The 26,164-nt window shown below is 41.5% G+C and overlaps 1 protein-coding gene across 10 annotated transcripts in view; it reads left to right on the forward strand.

The window, feature by feature from the left end:
- NPAS3 (neuronal PAS domain protein 3) overlaps nucleotides 1-26,164 on the forward strand; it is a 678,331-nt gene that overhangs the window by 518,645 nt on the left and 133,522 nt on the right. For 8 of the 10 annotated variants that reach the window (XM_073610105.1, XM_073610104.1, XM_073610106.1 and 5 more), the window contains one exon: nucleotides 5,292-5,381. The exons of the other annotated variants lie outside the window; for them this stretch is intronic. In XM_073610105.1, the coding sequence (XP_073466206.1) occupies nucleotides 5,292-5,381 (90 nt within the window). The remainder of the gene's footprint in view (nucleotides 1-5,291; nucleotides 5,382-26,164) is intronic. 10 annotated transcript variants of the gene reach the window in all.

Here is a 26,164-nt window from a genome sequence, read left to right on the forward strand (position 1 = left end):
TGTCTTGCCATACCAACAGGTGAGCATTGTGGACCTTGAGGTGGTCTCATTTGCATTTTTTCAAACGCTTGCGCATGTTGTGTGTTTGTGAGTATATCACTTGTTATCTATATTTTCTAAAATTGGACAGCAGCTGCAGTGCAAGTGGTGGTGGTGTAGGCACTGCTGTACCACCATGTATGGTTTAAAAAAATGTTGAATGGCCACAGCCAAGGCATCCTGCAAGTGATTTTGCACAAGTTTGCAGATGTCGTGTTCTGATTTCACTTTGCAACAGTAGCTTATAACTAGATTTACTAAATTTACATTTTCTGGCATATTGCATTAAAATAAAAATGCTGCAAGCAAGCATTTAAAATTCTTGATATTTCTGTGCTTTTCCTTGCATTTTTTTAAGTTACCGATACAGTCTCTATAATTTTCAATCAGGTATAGAAACAGCCAGGCAACTAGAATTTTTTTAAAGAACAGTTCAGTGAGGACAGCCTGCGTTTTCCTTTAGTACAGGTTTCATACGAGGATAACCGGCCATGAAAGAATTTGTGGCTGTAGAATAGACACATATGTCATTTCTGTTTTGGTATGAGTACTTTTATCTGATCATTTCTATATACTAAGAGTAGCTGCATTGCATACACTAATTTGTTTATATTAGGGATGCAGTTCCTTTAAGCCATAACTGTGATTGTATTTCTCACTAGAAAACCATGGGGCCCAGGATGGCAGCATTGAAGATGATGATAGAAGTCTTTTGCTGTTATCATACCAGAATAAAACCCTGCAGCTTGACTGCGCAGAAACACAGCCATACATGGCGGGCGGTGACAACATGCTACCTTCATTGTAGCCGCACTGTTTCTGCACTCTTTGCACTCATTGTTTTTTTTTTTTCTATATTATTTTATTTTTTTCACAGTGCTGATTTTTATCATGAGTGAAAAAAAAAATTGGCAAACAGCTTCCTGCCCCCCATGCTGCCCCTTCTTCCAGTCCGCAGATAGATTAAGGCAGCTGCTCCCCCTGTCTGCTGCTTACCTACACATTACTGGTCAGTACAGCCACCCAAGGTGACTGTTATCACTTAATTAAATCCTTGCACGCTGAGATGAAAAAACAACAGTGCTCATTCATTCATAACCTGAGGAGAGAGGCCTGTCCTCCCTCCCTCTCTCTGCCTTATTCCTCCATTCCCTCCCTCCATTTCTGCCTATCCCTTGCCAATTCTCTTTCTACCTCTTATTTCAATCTGGCAGGGAACCCTCTGCAAGCTTTTAGTTCTGAAGAGATCATGTGGTATCTCTGGTCTCTTTCTTTCCAAGTTCTGATCTGCTTTGCCCGCCTCTGTCTGCACATTGTTTTTTCTTCCGCCTTTACTATTTCCTTTTATGCTTATTTTCTAATTATATCGGTTAGTCTCTTCTTGCCATTGAGCTTCTTTTTTTTTGTTGTATCTAAATTTCTCTTCCTGGTTGATCTTTCCCTTTTCTGGTGTACTTTAGGGTTTATGGTTTTGATATTTTCCCTGTTCATCTTCCAAAACAAGTTTCCCATGCTGCACTTTTCAGTATAAGGCTTTGTAAATCAATTATTAGCTGGCTTATAATGCGTGCTTATATTAACCTCCAAGACATAAATAGGCATGCACCTTTTTATACCTGTAACAGGTGCTACAAGACATCAGAGAAGCTTCAAAGCAGCCACTAGGGGGCACATGCATCCTCTTTTTCATCACTTCAACACTGCGTTGTCCTGACTCTCTGTCTGTCTTGCTGTTTGGATCCTGGATTAAGCGGTTTATGATAATTAGCAAAATAAAAAACACCGAACACAAGAATATATGTTTCCAAAGGTGCCTTTTATTTCTTACGTCAGTATTCAGAATGTAGCACTTAACGATAACCTATAAGCAAGCTGATCGCCATAGAACCTTTTTAAGAATTCTTGTTGATAACCTGTATAGGTACGGTAGCAGTCCTTTTATAAGGACAAGTGTTTGATACCCCCATCAAGCTTGAGAGGTAGAAGCATGCATTGATTTGAAATATATACTGTATATTGCTAATTGTTTGTTTTAGTAGTTTTATAATCCAGTTTTTCATTGTCTCTAGAATGATCTTTGGGGTGCAACATAATTATCATTAAAAATCTGCAATGAGCAGTTATATGGAAGCCATACAGCATGTAGTGCAAAAAGGTTGCTTCTAATCACTAGATCACAATGCTTTCCAGGCACATGAGAAGTAGGCTGTCTTCAAGCCATCTAATAAACCTACATGGAGGGACCATGATTATTAAAGTGGACAAGAACTAAAAGAGTGAAGATTTTATGTTATAGGGAACATTTGGAAGTGTTACTTGTGCCTAAACAGTACTCTGAAAATGTACCTTTGACTTGAACTTCTCCTGGAAAGAAGCATTCTATTTCCTGTTATGTGATTGTGCCTAGGCACTCTTGTGTCTACAGCCTCATAAGTGTATATCTGCAGTGTGAGATCTAAGCCACTGCTGCCTCTGACATCACTACTGTTTTCCTATCTGGAGACTCTTACATGAGGAAGCAAAGCCCTGCTTCTACCAAGATGGCCACCTCCACACAGAGCAAGAACAAGGTATGGTAAGTTAAGTGACCTGCTACAGTGCCTTGAAAATGTATTCATGCCCCTTGAATTTTTCCACATTTTGTCATGTTACAACCAAAAAACGTAAATGTAATTTTTTGTGATTTTATGTGATAAACCAACAGAAAGTGGCGCATGATTGTGAAGTGAAAGGAAAATGATAAATGTTTTTCAAAATGTTTTACAAATAAATATGTGAAAAGTGTGGCGTGCATTTGTATTCACCCCCCACCCCCACCCCCACCCCCGAGTCAATACTTTGTAGAACCACCTTTCGCTGCAATTACAGCTGCAAGTCTTTTTGGGGATGTCTCTACCAGCTTCGCATGTCTAGGGAGTGACATTTTAGCCCGTTTTTCTTCGCAAAATAGCTCAAGCTCTGTCAGATTGGATGGAGAGCGTCTGTGAACAGCAATTTTCAAGTCTTGCCACAGATTCACAATTGGATTTAGGTCTGGGCTTTGACTGGGCCATCCTAACACATGAATATGCCTTGATCTAAACCATTCCACTGTAGCTTTGGCTGTATGTTTAGGGTCGTTGCCCTGCTGGAAGGTGAACCTCCGCCCCAGTCTCAAGTCTTTTGCAGACTCTAACAGGTTTTCTTCTAAGATTGCCCTGTATTTGGCTCCATCCATCTTCCCATCAACTCTGACCAACTTCCCTGTCCATGCTGAAAAAAAGAATCCCCACAACATGATGCTGCCACCACCATGTTTCACGGTGGGGATGGTGTGTTCAGGGTGATGTGCAGTGTTAGTTTTCCGCCACACATAGTGTTTTGCTTTTAGGCCAAAAAGTTAAATTTTGGTCTCATCTGACCAGAGCACCTTCTTACACGACTAATAGTTGTCCTGTGGACAGATTCTCCCACCTAAGCTGTGGATCTCTGCAGCTCCTCCAGAGTTACCATGGGCCTCTTGGCTGCTTCTCTGATTAATGTTCTCCTTGCCCGGCCTGTCAGTTTAGTTGAACGGCCATGTCTTGGTAGGTTTGCATTTGTGCCATACTCTTCCAATTTTTGGATGATGGATTGAACAGTGCTCCCTGAGATGTTCAAAGCTTGGGATTTTTTTTTATAACCTAACCTGGCTTTAAACTTTTCACAACTTTATCCTTGACCTGTCCGGTGTGTTCCTTGGCCTTCATGGTGCTGTTTGTTCACTAAGGTTCTCTAACAAGCCTCTGAGGGCTTCACAGAACAGCTGTTTTTATACTGAGATTAAATTTCACACCGGTGGACTCTATTTACTAATTAGGTGACTTCTGAAGGCAATTGGTTCCACTAGATTTTAGTTAGGGGTATCAGAGTAAAGGGGGCTGAGTACAAATGTACACCACACTTTTCAGATATTTATTTGTAAAAAAATTTGGAAAACCATTTATCATGTTCCTTCCCCTTCACAATTATGTGGCACTTTGTGTTGGTCTATAAAACATAAAATCCAAATAAAATACATTTACATTTTTGGTTGTAACATGACAAAATGTGGAAAATTTCAAGGGGTATGAATAGTTTTTCAAGGCACTCTATACTTACTGTAAGAGGCAGGAAGTCCCTGCAGCACAATCAGGGAGATTACAGCTCAGACTGTATGTGGAACTGACTGCCACTGACAATTTGAGCATCCCCAGCACCGTTACAGATGTAGTATAGTAATCCTTAACCTTAACCACACTAGTCCAACCTAACTTTCTAAAAAAAAAAAGCCTGAGGGTAATAAAAAAGCCATATAGCAAGCATGTTTAGTAGGGGTTCTGCAATGGCAGCTACTGTATCTCTCTTATACTACTCTACTTTGAAGCCCAGCTCCGCAAAAAAAAGTTTTCCCATGCAGTGGTGCGTCTCACACTGCACAGATCAACTCCTCATTTTGTCTAGGGGTGAGGAGAAAGCTACTCACCCGACCCGATCCTTCCTTCTACAGGAAAGCAGTGCTCCCCCACGATCCAGCAGTTTACTGTTCCTGGTCTATATGGAGCCTGCTCTGGGCTTGATGACATCGGGAACAGTCCACAATTCAAGACCACTGGAGTGTGGGGTGCCGGACCAGTCTTGTGCTGGGAGGATCGGAGGATTAGGTCAGTAAATCTCCTTTCTCCTCTACCCTGAACAAAAACGGGCAGTTAATCCAGTCATTGAGGGCACAGCCCCACTGCAAAGGAAAACTTTTTTCGCCCAGAGTTGGGCTTTAAGACAAGTGAATTTGCTTTCATGGAAATCAAAAATTGAATATTTTTGTATGTGTTGTGCACATTATTCCCAAATTACTATAATGTAATAACCAATGACCATCATTTTATGAGTTACTTTTTTTGAAGTCCAGAGCCGTTCATGGTGTGAAGGATAAGCAGCTATGGTCATGTCCCCCTATGTATATCGGTGTGCAGATTGTGCTCCCTCCACTGTGTTGAGAACTGTCTATAATGCCACATTTTACCAATACAAGAATGAAATGTGAACTGTCTCTGTATGTGTTTCTGCTTTTCCCATTGCCTGCCTTCCCCTTTCTGTGTCCCTGTCTTATTTCCTTGTTGTAGTTCCTTGCTCTTAGCGTTTCTGTGTTCACAGTTCCTCTGTTATTTCTATAGTCTCGTTGTTTGAACTTGGCTGTCTCCTGTTCTCCTCCCTGCCTCTCTGTTTGTGACTGTCTCTTGTTCTTTTCCCTGCAGTCTCTGGACGGCTTTGTATTTGCACTAAATCAAGAAGGAAAATTTTTGTACATTTCGGAGACTGTGTCCATCTACCTTGGCTTGTCTCAGGTGAGTGTCGCTCATCTGTTCCTCACTCTAAAAAAGCCACTAATCCTGTTTTAAACTGGTTACATGGGAGCTGCCTCGTGAAAAGAGGACAAAAGGTGGAAATGTCAGCCTTGTCAAGTTTTATCTTTTAAAGCTGAACTCCAGAAATTATCTTTTTTTAAACATGCATTAGTCAAGCTTGGTGTCATCTAATTCTTCATATCTCACATCTAGAGGGCTGCTGGGGATGCAAAAATTCACTGTAGTTGCCTGTGTAACATACCATCAGTGCTGGTCTCTGCTGGGTAATGCTCAAGCCCCTTTCCTTCTGTATACTGAACACAGGCAATCATTCACTCAGCACCTCCGCCATTCATTTCAGTGAATTCAAGGTGATCTCTGACTGTATGAGGCAGAGAGACGGAGTGGATGATGTCATGATCTTTGCCACATCCAATCAGAGAACACTTTGTATTCATTGAAAAAATACAAGATGTTCTCTGAATGGTGGAGGTACTGAGCAAGTGACTTCCTGTATTCAGTATAAAAATGGAAAGTCACATGAGAAACACCTGGAAGAGACCAGCACTAACTGTATATCACAGGCTACTACAGCATCTGTATCCTCAGCTGCCCTCCGGATGTAAGCTATGATGAATTAGATGTAACCAAGCTAGACCAATGTTAGTTTCAAAAATAAACAATTCCTGGAGTTCAGCTTTTGAATCAAAGAAAGGAATCTAGTCGCTGTAGAAAATGGCTCTATATTTAATTCAGCTTCTTTGCTCCAAAATTTTGTACATCAAAATGTTTACTGTGCCCCATAGGAAACATATAACGTAACATGCACCTATAGAGCCTGTATCACTGGTATATTTTTAGGCTTCTTCAATATAAAGTACAAGGAGAAAAGCACATTGACCTTAGAAGCTAATTATTCAGGCCAGCACAATAATAATTGCCATTGGTTGCTGTTGCAATTGTGCTTGGCTTTATAAACGCTACACCAATCAACAAGCCCAAATAGGTAAATATTCTAGTATACAATACTACATTTCCTATAGAATCCAGACCTTAGTCTTTGCATTATTTAATAGAAACACAAACAGCTTCTTTATAGTACATATTTAGGTAGTTCCTGTGTTCATCTAATACATGGAACATATCCTGTAAAAGAGAATGTCATGAGCTTGAAATATTAGAATGTTACTAGAGAATTGTAGTAGTGTAAGTAACACAAAAAAGTTATTAAAGATAATCAATCACGCTGAAGTATACAACTGTAGTGTAAACATTATATTTGTGGGTGCAACCTATCAATGTACCAGGAGCTACTATGTGAATGATAGCACCATCATTCAACAGTCCTTACACTGATAACCTGAATGTTTGTTCTCCATTGAGGTCACAGAAATAAGTTTTGGGTTCCCCGAAATGCCATATATGTAATTGACCACATTTTTGGGTGTAAAAACCTACCAATGGAGAGAGGCTCTACATCAGGGTTTCTCAACCAGGGTTCCATGGAACCCTGGGGTTCCTCCAGAGGTTGCTAGAGTTTCCCTGTACAATGAGAGATTTCTGCTTCTCAGATGAGTAACCACTGACACAAAAGACAAAAAGATATTTCAGGGTTCCTCTATGTTAAAAAAAGGTTGAAAAAGGCTGGTCTACATCCCAACTTCCCTGTTGTGAATGTCCTCTCTTTTCTAGACAGCATTCTTAGAGACCCATTTACTTTATACCAAGTTTACACATAGTACGATGTTGACAGACACCTACACACTGATTATGGGTAGTGGTTCTTCACATGTAGTATGCCAAAGTTGGTCAATATTTGCATTGTATGCTTTCAGCCTCATTGACGAGGTTCTCCACCCTAAACAAGGAGGACCACTGTATCACAGGTACCCTCATTTAGTCACAGTGGGATGGGGGGGTACCACTCTTACCTGTCTCATACCCAACATCAAGACCCCATCCAGGTGTGGTTTAATTGCTGATCCAGCACCCATCAGTTCATATAAATTGGCACACATAGAATAAATGATTCTGGATACTAGTTTACTATCAAATAAAAGCTGAGATTGTTTCTGAAGAAGCCAAGAAAAATGTGTAGTTACATTGACAGTTCACTACAGGGAATCTGGTTTTAGTCAACCTTAGAAATCCTCTATTCAACAGTCGTTATAAAAAATATGTGTGCGTCTACTAAATGTACTTAATAGTTAGTTTGTTGATTACATACGATCAGCACCTTAGTATATGTGTGACACCCTTATTGTCCTGCCCTTTGTGTATCATTGTTGTGTTTCTGTGACTACCCCTTAGTGTACTTAGCAGACAAGTGCTGAGGCTGTTGGCAGTACCTGCGATTATATAACATTTACCTTCTCTCAGTGGTTTTGTGCTCTTTGCCTGCTGTGACCTGGGAGAGGGCAGTCAAGTGTCCCTGTTGTCTCCGGAGTCCCATTAGCCGCTAATCCAGGTCCAGATGTGTGCCATGGGATCTGACACCGTCAGCGTGTCTGCTCACCTCCCATTAAATAAAGTGTGATAGAGCAATACCTGCAGTGCATTTTAATAAAGTTATGATGAAGAAATGGGAGCCATCTCACCTGATTTCCCTGAATCGAAGTTCTTCCAGAAGGGGCAGGACATCTGTCTCTAACTGCAGGAACAATGAGAATTCAGTCAAATATTTGGAAAACATGTCAACTCTTTCTGCCTGCTTGAATTATCATTGTACATAATTGCTGCTTGGTGTTTTTCCATTAACTCTATTGCGTTGACACACTATGGAGTGCTCCGGGGTATTGTTCTGTAGAGAAATAAAAACATTCTTCAATTAGGTGTTGTGAAGAGCAGTACAGCACTTTGGGAAGATGCGTGCATGAATGGCAACATGGCAGTCAGGTTTTCTGGAAGGTAATTAAAAGTGCAGTTATGTCATATGAGCTGTAATATCCAACACAGCAAAGTGATGCTTAGAGTGATTATGATCACCCACTCAGCAATAGTGATAGTGAAGTATAATGGTGAGCAGATTTGTAAACAGCATTGTAGTGATGGAAGGATATAATCCAGCAATGTGTGTAGAGGTTGTAAACCAGCAGAGTGGTAGAAAGAAAATAATCCAGCAATGTGATATTATGGGAGTTGTAATGCAGAAATGTAGTATTGTGGAGGCTGTAATCCAGAAAAACCGATAGTATAGAGTTTGTAATCCAGTAATATGATAGTGTGGATGTAATCTAGCAATGCCATAATATAGAGGTTGTAATTCAACATTGTGATAAATATGAAGGCTGTAATCCAGCAATGTGCTAGTATGGAAGGTATAGTCAAGCAATGTGGTGATATGGAGGTTGTAATCCAACAATGTGATAAATATGAAGGCTGTAATGCAGCAATGTGCTAGTATGGAAGGTGTAGTCCAGCAATGTGGTGATATGAAGGTTGTAATTCAGCAATGTGATAAATATGAAGGTTGTAATCCAGTAATGTGCTAGTATGGAAGGTGTAGTACCCCAATGTGGTGATATGAAGGTTGTAATCCAGCAATGTGATAAATATGAAGGCTGTAATCCAGCAATGTGCTAGTATGGAAGGTGTAGTCCAGCAATGTGATGATATGGAGGTTGAAATCCATCAATGTGATAAATATGAAGGTTGCAATCCAGCAATGTGCCAGTATGGAAGGTGAAGTCCAGAAATGTGGTGATGTAAAGGTTGTAATTAGGGTTGCACCGATACTAGTATTGGTATCTGTGCCAATACCGAGTATTTGCACAAGTATCGGTACTCGTGCAAATGCACCGATACGTGAAACCGATACTTTCAAGCTAGGTTCTTTGAGCTGTCAGTGGGTCTCCCCTGTGTTAAAGAAGTCTGGTAATTGGAGCTGTCAAAAAAAAAAAAGCAGCGGGCAATGTTTATTACCAACATTGCTCAGCCCTGAAACACTAAAATAAAAAGAAACATTGTATCTTTTTGTATAATTCTGTTTCTTCATCTACAGATCAAAGGGATGAACAAATGTTCCTCTGTTTAACCCCTTAATCCTTAATTTATTCTAATTAGCCTTAATTAACTCCCTATTCTCCTCTATTTAATTATTATTTTCCTGCTTATTTTCTTTTGTTCACATCTATTTTATAAACAGTAAACAATTAAAACTTTTTTTTTGTTTGCTTTGTTAGTGAATATTTTTACACATATATCTTAACACATGTTTACACATTTCACATTGAAAAAGCGCTAAATTAAAAAAAAATCTATTTATTTAATTTGTAAATAACTTTTCAATGCTTTGTACCATTGCTGACAGCTGAAGTTAAAACAAAACAGTTGCGGTAGGTATCGGTAATTGGTATTGGCGAGTACTAAAAAAAAAGTATCGGTACTTGTACTCATTGTAAAAAAAATGGTATCGGTGCATCCCTAGTTGTAATCCAGCAATGTGATAATAAATATGAAAGCTGTAATCCAGCAATGTGATAAATATGAAGGTTGTAATCCAGCAATGTGATAGTATGGAAATTGGTAATCCAATAATTTGGCGGTATGGAGGTTGTAATCCAGCAATGTGTTGATCAGAAGGAAATAATTCACAAAAGCAATAGAGAGGTTAAAATTGAGCAATTTAATACCTAGATGTTTATAATCTAGTGATTTGATGGTGAACAGAAAAAAAATAAAGCAAGGCTACTGTATGAAGGATATAATCCAGTAATATGGTTGACAGTAATTACTAAACCAGTATTGGGATTTTAAAAAATTGTGTATAAATACCGCTCTGCTGGGTCATGTGATTTTGAGTAGCGGAGTTCAGTGATGTGGTAACAAATTAGTACCCGGTGCCAAGGCACTTATGATTATGAGTTATGTATACTTTGTTTTGCTTGATATAATTTATTTGTCAAATTTTTGGGCATGTGTTTTATTGGCTCAATGAGTCAGGGCTGTCTTTGCTGCAAAAAAGGGACCTACTCAATATTAGGTGGGTGGTCATAATGTTACAGCTGATCGGTGTAGAAAAAAAATAGAAACTGCCATTCTTCTTCTGTAGATGCTAGTTGCCTGGCTGTCATGTTGACCTTCTTGCTTCAATAATTTCAGTTACTGACCCAGAACAAATATGCAGATTAGGATTTCTGACTCTCCTAATCTGCATACTTGTTCCAGGTCAGTGATTGAGAAGGTTCTGACGCCTGAGGGACATGGTAACAGACACTCAACTAATCCTTTTCACAAGTCAACAGTGACAAACTATATATTTCTTCCATGACAGGTCTACTTTACTTTTACTGTAATGTACACAAAAAAAATGACTAGTTACATTTTTACATGTACGCCATAATATATCACAAGCAAGTAAACGTGTACAATTGATTTGGTTGCTAGTGTATTGCAAATGTGTTTATTTCTAATTACAAAGTCCGATTTTTATTTTATATCCACCTGTCTCCTCCTTATACACATGTTATGTTTGATAAATGTCACCTTATTATTTTCTGTATTGTAGTTCTGTAGAGGAACAGACTATAGTAAATAAGCTAACCTAGCAGTGAAGGGAAAATCCATTAATGTGATGGTCAGTAATAAAGTAGTCCATTAGTGTCTGGTAAATGGGGTAATATGGTTGTCCAGCTAAGTGATGGAGTGCTGGTTAGAAAGACAGCTAAGCTGGGTGAAGGAGGACAGAGCAAACACTTAATCAATACATTACAGCATACAGTGTAAGTGCTTGTTGGTCTACAATGTGCAGAAGTTTGGTAGTAAGGATTTGTAGTTTAATGGGTTGTTGAACTAGCTAGTAGGTAGATTTAGGTAACAGGCAGTCAGTGGGATAGCACAGTTAAGATTTGTAGAAACATCCATAATAGGTCATTCTACCCAAAAATGTTATTTTAACTAAAGAGCGGAGTCAGCCACTTGTTTCTTATGTGACTTGTAAATTTTTTTGGTGTATTTTCTGACTAAGGATGAACCCAGATTTGGTCAGAACTTGAGTTGGAACCAAACACAGAAGGAAGCTATCCCTACTGCTCACTGCTGCCCAATCAAGTGCAACCAGGGCATTCCTCGCCCCCCAGCTGCATATACACAAAGGGGCAGGGATGCTTGTGACATCGTTGACCCAATAATCAATATCTTAGATCTAATTTGGTCATGTGGCCATATTGGGTCAATGATGTCACAAGCTTCCTGGTCCCTGGTCCATGCTGCTGGGGGGGTGGAGAATGCCCTGGCTGTAGTTAAATGGGTGGCAGTGGGTGGGATTGATGGCTTCCTCCTGGCTTCAGTCCGAACCCAGGTTCAGCCCAAATCTGAGCTCATCCCAGTTTTTGACCACCCCGAGGGCTTTGGTTGTTTCTGTCCACCTTTGTGTTTTCCAGCACTTCCTAGTTCATTTTATATAATACAAACTAAATTTACAATCTTACATTGAGAGTGGGAGCCCCTCATAATTGCCACAGCAGGTTTGCTGGGCCAGAAAGTGCAACAATTTCACCAACAGAGTACATGAGAGTTGTACAATAGCTGTTGTTACTGCACAGTTTAAAAGAGAAGTATGGGGTTGTTTTTTTTTTCTGAATCATACTTACCTAGGTGGGTGCAGCATCTGTCCCCCGCTGTCTCTAATACTGGAAATACTTTTCATGGCTTCCTGAGCAAAGAGCTTGTGACTGTCACCAGCTATCTGGTCTACCCCCCCCCCTATGCTTACTGGAGCGCTGGGCTGTGGACGGGGCAGGAGCGGCCAGGCATGTGGGCAGATCCCGACTTCATTGTCGTGATCTCGCCCCAGCCTGGACCAGCTCTATGACGTTAGCCGGTGTCTTGCCTAGAAAGTTCCCCCGGCGCATAAGGACCCCCCTGTACTGCACATGCGCTGCGCTTGCGCAGTGCGAACGACTATGGAGCTGCCCAAAATTGCCGAAGAAGAACAACTGATCGTCAGCTCTATATGGTGCCTGCGCACTACATTCTAACCTAAGTCCATGTTAAAGCCCCACCATCCAAGTGGACATAGAGTTAGAATATTAAAATGCCTCGCGCAGTGAGGCCGTGCCCGAAGCGCGGCGAGCGTAGCGAGGCTGTGCCCGAAGCGTGGCGAGCATAGCGAGCCCGCGAGGGGCCTGTTACAAAGTGTTTTTTTTTACTATAGTCTTGGCACGCAGGCGCCGTGTACAGCTGACTCAGGTGTTCAGCTTCGGCTCTTTTCAGCGGCTCCCTTGTTGTTCCTACTGCGCAAGCATTATCCGCCAAGGGGAACTTTCTCGGCAGAACACCGGCAGTGGGCTTCAGCCCGCTGTCTGCTGAAAATGGGTCACAGGCGTGCAGAACAAAGTGTACTCCTGTGATCCACAGGAAAAGTACAGCCAGCTGTAACGAGCTTTGGCTGTACTTCTCTAATTTTAACCTGTATGTTCTTTTTATAATAACAGAATATATTTAAAATATAGTATAGCAGAGAAGTAATTTAGTGCATGAGCTGACTTCCTGTGCAGTAATTTTATAGATTAAAATTCACAAACCTCTTCCATCCTAAAATGGTTGCTAACATAAAATAATTGCATGGCAATTGCTCTAGTTCTCCCAAGGCCTCAGGCACACTGAGTGTTTGCTCAGGTCCCCTGAATGCCTTATCTCCTGGCAGGAGAAGTGCAGACCACAAATGTGCCTAAAGCCTGCATTTAGGTGCATTTAGGCACATCAAGTGTTTGAGTGTTTATGGGTTCCATTGACCAACATATTAATTTATTCTGGCCTTTGGAAATATTGAACACTCAAGCACTAAACATGTCTAGTATTTAGGAATGTACACACATTTAGGTGCGTTCAGGGTGGGTTTACTGCCCTTCAGCTCCTCTCCTGAACACACTGGTGTTTTTTTTCCCACCTGTAAACACTCCACTTCTAATATGTCTGTAAATACCTATGTGTGCATGGACACAGGCTAACATAGAGTGTTCACAGGCAAAAAAAAAAATGCCAAAGGCCTGTAGAAGCTGCGTTTTTTTTACTCCCTGCGTGCATGAGGCCTAAATATCAAATTTAATTTTCTATGCAGGTAGCTTAAAGTGGAACTAATTGAAACAATACAGGCAAGGAACCAAAATGGTAACTCTGGAAAAGAGCTGTACAAGGAGGACCAACTACAGTGTGCAAATAACTGAAAAAATCTTTAATAGAAAAAATCTTTTTCTCACAATTCAGGAAAATGAATATCCAAAATGTGGAATGTCCCCCCATGCCTTCCACAATCTAAAAACAACCAAATGACAACGTTTTCACACAAAGCACCAAACAACAGGGCCCCAAGCATTCACTCATACACACGCAGACCAAGGGTGAAATACAGACATGGGGTATAGTTATCTGAGCTCAAAACTTCACCACGCTAAAGTTCAGAAGTATGCATGCTCGATGCAGGTATGTGGATCGTTCTAATGTGTTTACAGACGCTGAAGGCTCATGGAATTATGAAATCCAACCGTTTATTAACTGTGCCACAATAAGAGCCCTATATATTTTGGAGTGCCCCTGTACAGAGATGTACGTGGACAAAACTAAGCACAAACTTCATATCAGATTCAGTGGACTCGTAAAGAGCATTAGGCAAGATGAGGATACACCTGTTGCACTTCATTTTGTGGAATTCCGTGGTGGTCGACCAAATGGCCTGAAGGTCAAGGGGTTCTTTGCTTTGAATTTGACCAATCGTAGAGGAGATTTTGACACATTACTCCTTAGGAAAGAAAAATCCTGGTTTATTCAGATTAGGTACTTTATCGCCAAAAGGCTAGAATAATGAGATGAGCCTAAAGATTTTCCTTGAACCCTAAGACCCCTTTCATACTGGGGCGGTTTTCAGGCGCTTTAGCTCTGGAAATAGCCTCTGCTAAGCACTTGAAAACCGCCTCTCATTCATTCTAATGTACCCTTTCACAATAGGGTGTTGCGCTTGTGGGACGGAAAAAAAAGTCCTGCAAGCAGCATCTTTGGGGCAGGTTGAGAGCGCTATATACAGTGCTCCCAAATCTCCCCTGCCCATTGGAATGAATGCAGCCCCAGTGTGAAAGGGGTCTAAGTAATCTTTAAGTCCGCATAGTATGGGGCGTCCCCATAATAGAGACACCCCAAAGGACGTGTCTCTGCTGAGACATCATGAGACATGGGACATCATGAGACATGGGTAAATAACCCCTAAATGTAAATTAATTAGGATTCTACTTTTTGCACTAAAACCCAGTGCACGAATGCAGTTGAATGAATGTTATTTGAATTGCGTATAGATACTCCTGTTCTCTATTTTTATATATTTGATATGTCACCACTAGATGGCCACAATCAACTGTTCCAACGTAATTGATTCTTAATTTAGTGGAGGCCCCTTTAAAAGACGTAGGAACGGAATGGCCCTACGTCCTGACGAAGCACACGGTTACGTGTGCGAAACGCGTTGCCGTAGGAAGCACCTCTCGGCCCTGCGCTCCACCATGCGTTCCAGCATCTAGGCGGCGTCACATCCGCTGCCCGCACAGACCTGGTGGGCTTAATACACTGGCTCGAGGCGATTATGGTGTATCACGCATGTGTTGAGGCCTTCACTGCTATCCAGCAAGGCCATCTCAGCACTGGTTATGTGAGTACCCAGATGGATGAACTCATGGAAAGTGATGCCAACGCATAAAGGACACACGTGGTGAGAGCCTTCGGGCAGTACTTTATTGTCATCCTAACCTAGTGCATTGGACTAAGAGGCGTATGACAGTCTGGACTTTACAAGCTGCAAAGCTTCCTTATATTTCCATTGGCTGTATGGCCTCTGTATGCATCATCATCCAGTACCTCCATACTGGCGGCGAAAGTACTGCTGACCAAGCATTCCCAATGGTCCATTAGTTGATGACATTATGAATGGGACTGCATTTAAAGCTATAGGATACCCTGCCTCATAGCCAATTCGGCTTTTCTCAGGGTCAATGCACTTTCTGCCATAAGGTCGGATAACCACCAATGGAGACACCTATGCTTGACTGTTGATGTGCAATATCTGTGTGATTTACTCTTCAGCCTACCGGAACTCCCTAAAGACATCTATGATTTTGTGTGAACTTGGATGCAATCCTATATACAGTGCTGAGTACTTTCACCAGAAATCGCACCCAAGGCCCTATTTACTACCATCCTCAATACCACTCTCCATTGCCCTGTAGTCCAATCAGTCATGACACACTGACAGTTTGTACACCTGGTGGCCATCTCTGTAGCTCCACATTCCAACTCTGATAGGATCAGCAGACTGCACTTCAGTTTAGTTATGCATTAACTCCCATTGGGCATGCATACCTCTGAACTTTAGAGCGGTGAAGTTTTGAGCTCAGATAACTATACCCCGTGTCTGTGTTTCACTCTTGGTCTGTGTGTGCATGAGTGGATGCTTGGGGCCCTGTGTGGCAACCAGGGGCGGACTGACCATTGAGCTACTCGGGCACTGCCCGAGGGCCCTGGGCCACTAGGGGGCCCCATCAGGGTTGTCAGCCTCAGTAAAACCAGGGACAGTATGTAAAAATCAGTTTTTTTTACATCTGTCTCTGAAATATCCCTTACCGACATCCTTTTGGTCTAAAAATCCCGAGATTATAGCTGCCCCACCTCTCCAGTACCTTCTCAGCCAATAGAAACATGTCTGTGTATACTGTGTGTACGTGTATGTGTATATTGTGTGATTGTATACTGTGTGTGTGTATACTGTGTGGCCCCATAGTCTGTGATTGCCTAGGGGCCCATAGTCTATTGCCCGGGGGCCCCATGAGTTGTCAGTCCGCCCCTGGTGGCAACGTTGTCATTTGGTTGTTTTTAGATTGTGGGTGTTTAAGGCATGGGGGGACGTTCCTATGTAATAATAATATGCTTGAAAATGCACATTAGCCACTTAATGCCAAATCATGTACATGTAAGTCATTTGATTTTAAGCAGTTATACCAGCATGATGCCAACAGCTACAGGCATCATTCCTGTATTATTTTTTTTTTAAGCCGGCGGCCAGCTTTTATGTAAAAGCCATCCTTAGTGGCTGATAAGCCACTGGATAGCTTTTACAGACAGCAGGAAGGGTCCCCCCGCCTATCGCTACATCTCTGGGCTCTCCCATCCTTGCAGGGAGCCCAGCATCTGATACGGTGTATGCGCTGGCTTACAATAGAGGTGACCGGAGACTGAATCATCTCTGATCAACTCTATAGTCTAGGACAGTAATGGCGAACCTTGGGGCCCCAGATGTTTTGGAACTACATTACCCGTGATGCTCAACTACAATGCAAAGTGCATGAGCATCATGGGAAATGTAGTTCCAAAACATCTGGGATGCCAAGGTTCGCCATCACTGGTATAGGAGGTCCTGTTGTAAACAGCACCATTTTTAAGTTTGGAAAGTATTTGATCACACCGATTTTGGTGTGATCAGAAGTTTGTAAGGGCAGAAGAGACATCTGAGGTCTAACAGACCCCAGATCTCTCCATAAAGAGTACCCGTCACCAGTGTTAATTTTGTTAACTAAAATATTTTCGTAGACTAAATTAATACTATTTTAGTCGACTAAAATATGACTAAAACTAAAACAATTCAGATGACTAAAATACGACTAAAACTAAAATTACATTTTAACCAAAAGACTAGAAGAAAGAATTTATATCACAACGGCTAAATCTGTGTCTGTAGTGCATGGTCAGACCTTAATACCATAAATAATAAACATGTTATTAGATTTTTACTTTAGGAGTATATAATGTTTGGCAGTTATAAAGAAATAATGCATTAAAATATAGCTAAACACGTTAGAATAAAATGTACTGGAGATTTTCGTCGACTTGAATATGACTAAAACTAAAACAACTCAGATGACTAAAATATGACTAAAACTTAAAGGGCATTTTAGTCAAAAGACTAACTAAAATTAAATCGAAATTTGATTTCAAAATTAAAACTACCTGTCACTGCCTTTTGCTGTCACAAGAGATGTTTATTTTCCTTGTGAGAGCAATAAAAGTGATACAAAAATAATAATAATAAAATATTGTATAAATAAAAAAATTCAATAAAATAGATAAAAAAAAATAAATGTAAAGCGTCCCTTCCCCCATGCAAGCGTGCAAAGGTGAACCCACGCGTTGGTCCCACGCGCAAACGTAAATAGCGATCGCACCAAACATGTGAGGTGTTGCTGCAAACGTCAAAGCAATAGCAATAATATTAGCACCAGACCTCCTCTGTAACCCTAAACTAGTAACCTATAGAGGCTTTTTATTGTGTCACCAATGGTGAGGTAGTTTTTCACCATTCCACAAGTTTGCACAATTTTAAAGCGAGGCATTTATTTACTCAGCGTAACACTTTTATGTTTTACCAAAAATTTGAGTATTATATTGTGTTTGTGTGCATTAAAATTCATTAAAGTATACTTTTCCCCAAAAAAAATTGCGTTCTAAAAACCGCTGTGACATAAAAAATAGTAAAACCCTCCATTTTATTCTCTATGGCCTCTGCAAAAAAAAAAAATTATATAATGTTTGGGGGGTTCTATGTAATTTTCTAGTAAAAAATACAGATTTTTACTTGTAAACAAAAATTGTCAGAAAAAGACCGGGTCTTCAAGTGGTAAATTGTAATATTTTGCCATATTTTGAAATGATGGAACACAAAGGCAATAGGAGTTGATTTAGTCCAGCAGATGAATGGTTTCAGAGATGAGAAATCAGCCCCATCGACTCTTATTCTACCATCGCACCCAGCTGTAGGCTGAGCCTGCCTGTCAGTGCATTGGCATTTGCCTGTAATTGAGACGTGTGTGTTTTCCTTGTTGAACAGATGGTAGAGTGTTTGTGCTTGGGGAGCTTACTAAACTATTGCTGCCTTCCCTGGGCCAGCACAGAACCAGCTCCTGGGTCCGCGCCACAGGCACAGCCTCCTGTGCCAAGAGAGCATATGCCCAAAAAAAGACTGCTACTTTCCGGGAATTTGACACATCTGGAAGATCTAGGGCGGAGGTATGGAGCCGTATATCAGAGGGACATGGGCAATATGTATAAACTTTGAGTAACACTTTTCTTGTCTTGTTCCTTCTGTACGTGTTACAGCTTGAATGGGAGATTTTCCTTGCTTTTACAATGGGATAAATTATGTTGAGAGGTGAATATATAAACTAATGACCTTGCTCATATAAAAACCATAGTGCCGGAGTGTGCCAGTGTGACTTTAGAATAATAAAGTGTACGATAGGCACCTCCTATATACACTTAGTTAACAAAACCTGGCCACAAAATGGCTAATGTATAAAATTACATTACTGGAACCTAGACAGACAGACAGATAATGGATAATGTATAACCTTCATATATTCATTTTTTAATCCACATATTTGCATGTTTAGAAGATGACAGTCATCTTGTTGAGAGGTATGAATTATTTTGACAGTCTGAGCATAACATGTTCTGGTGACAGCTAACTCGCTGATCTCTGGAGAATCCCATGATCAAAGTGCAATAGCGTGCCAACTTTTAACAGTTGGCTACAGTTGATCCATAAAATAATTCTTAAGACATTATCAACACAGACTGCGGTCTAACCCAAGAGCGATATAGAAGGAAGTAGGATTCATTGGACTTTATATAATGTTATTTGTGCAGATTTGCTAGTCTTCTTTTATGTATTTTATTATTTTTTAAATAGTATAATAAGTACACATTAAATTGCCCTTATTCGGCAAGGGAAGGCTTGGCAAGGGCATTATTATAACTACAGAGATTACAGAAAAATGAAAGAAAAAATGAGAGAAAATAAACTTGACCACCAAGTTCTCATTCTAAACGTTTAAAAAATATAGCCTCTGCCCATCCAAATCTTTTATGCCGCGTACACACGACCGGACTTTCTGGCAGAAAAGGTAAGACGGAACCATTCTGTCGGACATTCCAATCATGTGTGGGCTTCATCGGACCTTCTCTTTCGAAAATTCTGACGAACCTAGAAATAGAACATGTTTCAAATTTTTCCGACGGAGTCAGTTCCTATCGGGAAAACTGTTCGTCTGTATGCTAGTCCGACGGACCAAGAACAACGCAAGGGCAGCTATTGGCTACTGGCTATTGAGCCTCCTCTTTCTAGTCCCATCTTACGTCATTGCGCTCCAAACGAATGGACTTTGGTGTGATCGTGTGTAGGCAAGTCTGTTTCAGCGGAACTCCGTCGGAACTCCGTTGGAAAGACCGTCGGAGTCTATTCTGATGGAGAGTCCGGTCGTGTGTACGCGGCATCAGATTGTAAGCTTTAACGAGCAGGGCCCTCTGATCCCTCCTGTATTGAATTGTATTATATTGTAACTGTACTGTCTGCCCTCATGTTGTAAAGTGCTGCGCAAAATGTTGGCGCTATATAAATCCTAAATAATAATAATACTAATAATAGCCCAGCAAGGCAAATAGGTTATAAATGCATGCATGTCAGACTTATATCTTCTTGCCATATGCAGCCCTCCCAATCTTTCTTTCTGGTTATCTAGAGTTGAACTCTAGATAAACAGCTAAATACAGTATAACTCCTGCTCTCAGCCCATGATTAAACAGTGAAGGAGCAAAAGCCTGATGAGGTCATCTCTTGGCAGCACATAAGCATAAAAGAAACCTGATTGGCTCCTGGTGTTGCCCCTCCCTCTCCCAGCCTGTATGTTGCTGTACAGAGTCGGCCAGGCTCGGGCAAGATTGAAGTCGAGGCCCACTACATGCCTGGACTGGAACCCGGCTCAGCCTCTCAATGAGCCACTGAGAACCTGAGCCGGCCACTCCCGCCCCTTCACAGCCCAGCGCTCCAGTGAGTAGAAGGGGGGGCAGAGCAGACAGCAGTGACTGACAGTCACCAGTCACCAGCTCTCTGCTCATGGAGCCCTGAGAACTGATTGATCACCGGTGTTTAATCGCACGGTTCTCATTGTTAGAACCGGCGGGGGACAGATACAGCATCGGACCGAAGCTGCAACCACCTAAGTAAGTATGATTCTAAAAAACAAAACCCATACTTCTCTTTTTAGAGACTTAAATCAAGTCAAATTCAGGTGCATTCAGTAGTGGCATTTAAAGATAAAATACATTTAAAGTTTTTATATATTCACAGGGGATCAACTCCAGAGATAAAACGATAATTCTCCCACTCTACAAGACTCTGGTCCGGCCGCACCTAGAGTATGCTGTCCAGTTCTGGGCACCAGTCCTCAGGAAGGATGTACTGGAAATGGAGCAAGTACAAAGAAGGGCAACTAAGCTAATAAGTGGTCTGGAGGACATTAGTTATGGAAAAGAGGGGATATGATTTCAATTTACCGTACTGGTGACCCCACAATAGGGATAAAACTTTTTCGCGTAAGGGAGTTTAACAAGACACGTGGCCACTCATAAAAATTAGAAAAGAGGTTTAACCTTAAAATACGTAGAGGGTTCTTTACTGTAAGAGCGGCAAGGATGTGGAATTGCCTTCCACAGGCGGTGGTCTCAGCAGGGGGGCATCGATAGTTTCAAAAAACGTTTAGATTAGCACCTGAATGACCGCAATATACAGGAATATACAATGTAATACAATGTAATACTGACATAATTACACACATAGGTTGGACTTGACAGACTTGTGTCTTTTTTCCACCTCTCCTACTATGGAACTATGTAACATAACTACTTAAAAAAAAAAAACACTCTGACTACAACACAGAAGTATTTTTTGGATACAAGCATTGTTAACCATGTGAATGTCAGAAATCTGCCTAAGATACAAGTCAGATTTCAGGCATCCCCTGCAACAAAAATGTCTTTTTTTGGTGAGATACTCCCAATAGGAAATCACACCTAAAGGGATGCAGGCCCAGCAGCTTTCCTGATTAGTGCTCTGCAGCTGCACAGCTGACTGATAAATATGAAACCACTCCCATTAGACCCACTGAGCACAGAGGCACAGAGGAACACACAGGGATTTCTTCAGAATAACAAAGGTTAGGAATCTGCAACAAAGGGTGTTATAATCCTTGTAATGTAGATATATCACTCGGAGGGGAATGTTTTTTTTCTCAACAAAAGTGGAGTTATGCTTTAACAAAAATAAAACCCAATTATGTGCAATGAAAAATATAAAAAAAAAAAAAAAAAAAAACTGTATTTTTTCATGTGATTGGATGATGGTAGTTATTCAAACTCCATCTCATTCACTAAACTGGGGGAAAATTCCCTTACAAAATTCAACTTCCCTTGCAAAGTGAGCAGTCTGTTTGCCGTTAGTAAATCTATCCCACTATGACAAGCCAGTTATGTTGCACATTAGGAGTTGGGGAATCAGAATTTAGTAAAGGGGAGTAAAGGGGACTGTGTGAGCAGATGCATTCAGCGTTGGCAGAAGAGAGTTCATATTTGTAGCTCTCTGCGATGCATAGATTCCCTCCCCACGAAAGCTTTTCATCTGCTCATGAAAGGTACAAATGACTGCTATACCAAACACATGTAATTAAAGTGATATTTGTGTGACGGGAGTTGTGAAGTCTTTGTAGTGTCACACACAGCTTCCGCGTGTTTGATAGAACGGTTGCAGAGAGCATCTTAAGCAGTTATATTTGTCACTACTTTAAAGAGAACATTTACAGTGCGCATTGTTACCTTATGTTCAGTATTTAGTGTGGATACCTAGATAGCAATAGTTCATACCTTCAATGTAAACGCCTATAAAAAGGAGGATCGGGGCTGCTCTGTGCAAAAGCACTGCACAGAGCAGGTAAGTATAACATGTTTGTTATTTTGTTAACACAAAAAACAAGACTTTAGTATCACTTTAAGCTGTGACAATAAAACCCGGAAGCTGATTGGTTACTATGCACAGCTGCACCAGATTCTGTGTGCACCAGTTTTATTAAATCTAACCGCGCCCCCCCTCCCTCCCAGTGTTTGAAAAGAATCATCTATTATTAATTTGATCAAAATTGCAGATTTAAAAATATTGTAAAATAATAACTGTTGAAATTACTTAAGGCCCGGTTCACACATGTCTGGTGCGAATTGAGGCTCAGGTTTCCCAGCAAAGAGAAAAATCAGTTGTTCAGCGTTTCACGTCAGTTTTTGATCAGGTTCAGGTCAGGTTTACATCAGGATTTTATCCTGTTCACAACGGAATGCATCTGCGAATCAGATGCGTTCCCATAGAAGATAACGTGCTTGCAATTTGCACCGCAATGCCCAGAAAACACACACTTTTTTTGGGCAATGTGGAGTGCGAATGCAACGCACATATGTGAACCAGCCTCCTTCAAATTATTGCATTTAAAAATGTCAGGCGAATTGTCCAATTCGCATAGGTGTGAACCGGGCCTTAACGTGTTAAAACGGAGCTTCAGCAAGAAAACAACAAGATAAAATGTATAGACCATTAAAAGATACAAAAACAGCTTTTGCTGCAATGCCACTAGTCTTTCTGATGGCCAGCATCATTCCGTCCTCTTCCTCTGAGCCCAGCTCCTCCGGCACCTGCCCCAACCTGTGATGGGACAGTGAAAGGAGAGGGACAGTGATGAGTTCATCTACCTGTCACTCTGTTCTCTTCTTCTATGAGCATTCTTCTTGTCAGCCCCTGAACCCTTTGGCACCCTGTGCTGCTTCTACCTCTCAGGGCCGGTTCACACTGGTGCGATGTCAGAGATCGGATGTGATTCGCACTGCACTGCAGTGAAAATCACATGCGATCTCTGTGCGATGCGATTTCAGCCATCAATATCATATGGCGGAATTTGCATCAAACTCGCACAGAAACCCTTTTTTTTTGTCCGCAGCACAATCAGATTGCATGGGTGTTCACACCCATGCGATCTGATTCCTGTCCGAGTTTGCAGATCGCACTGTGATCTGCAAACTGATTTGGGGGTGTCATTAGCTTTTACCTGACACTCCCAGCAGTTCGCATAGGGCAGTGTGAACTGCCGCCGGGAAACATGCGATGCGGGAACCCGCAGTGGATTCGCAGGGTTCCCGCATTGCAGCAGTGTGAACCGGCCCTCACACTCAAGCCCTGCTGTACAGAGGCTGATAACAGGTCTAAATCAAATACTTTCACTGCTTGCATTTAAAAAGTACATCTAATGATTTGTTGTTATTTACAGAGCTGCATTTATGTGTGTTTTTATATCTGCCTAGAGTTCAGCTTTAACCCCCTCGTTCACATTAAATGCAGCTTTGAAATGGTGCGACTTCATCTGAAATCGCACAATTTCAAAGCCGCATGTCAGTGCAACTTCAGGTACGACTTTGAAGACATCTCTGTGGCTTCATGCACAGATGCCTATGCAAGTCGCACCCAAAATAGTAGTGCAGGAACTACATTTTCAAATCGATGCGGCATTCCAAAGTCGCCGTCGCACCGATTTGAACAGTGCCATTGTTGACAATAGGGTGCGACTTGTCATGTGATTCGACCTCGTGAATCGCATGACAAGTCGCTCCATTGTGAACGAGGGCTAAAGCTTGTATGAGATTATATATACTTGAATTTACACCATATCAAATTTGGAAGGAAAAAAAAAATATTATTTGCGTATGATACATTTTTGAATTACAATTTAGCATTGTCCATATTTTAAAAAATTTTCCAGGCATATTTTGCCCTTGAAGCGATGAATCTAGACCTAGAACTCCAGAACACTATATACCCATTTGCTTGGCACAGTAATAACTATTTGTGGATTTGAATCATAGTTCTAAAATGAATCATGTTCATTAAAAACCCCGAATGAACAGTCAATGTCAGCTGAATGTAACGCACAGACAAGGTGGTTTGAAGACAGATTGGGCTGTTACTGAAAATTAGAAACATTTCCAGAGACTGTTTTCTTTTTTTCCAGGGGCAAACCTTCAACTTCAGGGACTGTCACCTGGAAATCAGGGACGGCTACATCTGCTCTGTTGCTTATAGGAATGCAGGCAAACATTTGTCTTGTTCGCTTACTTTAAGCAAGAATCTGGCAGAAATGCTAATGGAATGGAGAGAGATGAGCAGAGATTGAGGCGGGAGAGAGGAAATTGTGAGCTCCAGGAAGAGGGGCGGACAATTCCCAGGACACAGTTCACTGGCTGTATTATCAGTGAGCCACGCTCACATGTCTCAGTGCGCGTCCGACAAGGGCATTCTGAAAAGCAAATAGGGGAGCAGGCGAGGAAATTGATTTCTCAGGGGCTGCAAGGCTCCCCTCCCTCCTAGAAGAGCCGGCCACATGGCCGCCAATGGCTGGGAGCTGTCCAAGTGCTGAAGAGAGATAATGCCAGCGATCCCCAGGGAATCTTATCACTCTGCGCAGGGCCTGACTTTCAGAGTCAAGGTTCCTGTGTTTCTCTTGCTTAGGGGAGGAGACAGGTGTATTTGTGGCAGAAACCCAGGCGTGGAGGGGTAATTGCCGTCCAGGGGCGTTTAACCGCTTCGGTGCAGCCGAGGCAGCTCATGATAAATGCTTATGGAAGATTGCAAAGCAATTTGATGGGCTATTTTGCATTTGAAATAACGTAGATATTGATGCAGTACATTGGCCAGTTTATTAAAAGAAATTGCTGTTCATAGAAGCTCCTAATCGGTAGTTCTGTTTTATTGCAGTGACTGCTGTAAATGTTGGGAAATGCCATTGTGGGTTACTGCACTTTGCTATTTGCATTGCCATGGTAAATAAGCCCCGTAATAAATCTATAAAGCCTGCCTGGTATGGGAGAAGCTGGCCATAGACTTAGATGGCTTTCGGACAACACAAACATTTTCAATGTATTTGTTCGACCAGTCTATGGTGTGAAAGCGACTGCAGTGCAAAGATGACACAGTAAAGAAGGTGCATAGAAAAGTCATTGAGCTAAAGGACATGACAGTACATTACGTAATGAAAACATACAAAGCTGGAAATGCAAACAGTTCCACTACAAAACAATGAACATACACTGATCAACCATAACATTATGATCAACCACCTAATATTAGTTAGGTACTCCTTTTGCCGCCAAAACAGACCTGACCCATTGCAGCATGGACACCACTAGACCTCAGAAGGTATGCTGTGGTATCTGGCACCAAGCTGACAGCAGCAGATCCTTTAAGTCTTCTAAGTTGTGAGGTGGGGCCTCCATGAATCAGACTTCTTTTTCAAAGCAACACCTCAAACTTGTGTTCCTCAAACCATTCTTGAACCATTTTGCAGTGTGCCAGGGCATATCATCCTGCTGAAAGAGGCCACAAACATCAAGGAATCCATGAGGGGGTGTACTTGGTCAGCAACAATGTTTAGGTAAGTGGTAGATGTCAAAGTAATATCCACATAAATGGCAGGACCACGATTTCCCAGCAGAACATTGCCCAAAGCTTCACACTGCCTCCACAGACTTGCCTTCTTCTCATACTGCATCTCGATACCATCTCTTCCCTATGTCAGCAACTCACACACACTCGGCCATCCACATGTTGTACAAGAAAACGTAATTCTTCAAACTAGGGTGCCTTTTGCAATTGCCCTGTGGTCCTGGTCTGATGCTCACGTGCACATTGTAGGCACTTTTGGCAGTGGACATGGGTCAGCATGAGCACCTTGACCGGTCTGCGACTATGCAGCCCCATACACAACAAACTGTGATGCACATGTTTTCTGCTTTCAAAACATCAACTTCATAGAAAACATATTTAATTGCTGCTTAATATATCACACCCACTTTCGTATGCCATTGTTATGCCCTGTACACACAATAGGATT

Source organism: Aquarana catesbeiana, linkage group LG13, assembly GCF_042186555.1.
Source record: "Aquarana catesbeiana isolate 2022-GZ linkage group LG13, ASM4218655v1, whole genome shotgun sequence".
NCBI lineage: Eukaryota > Metazoa > Chordata > Amphibia > Anura > Ranidae > Aquarana > Aquarana catesbeiana.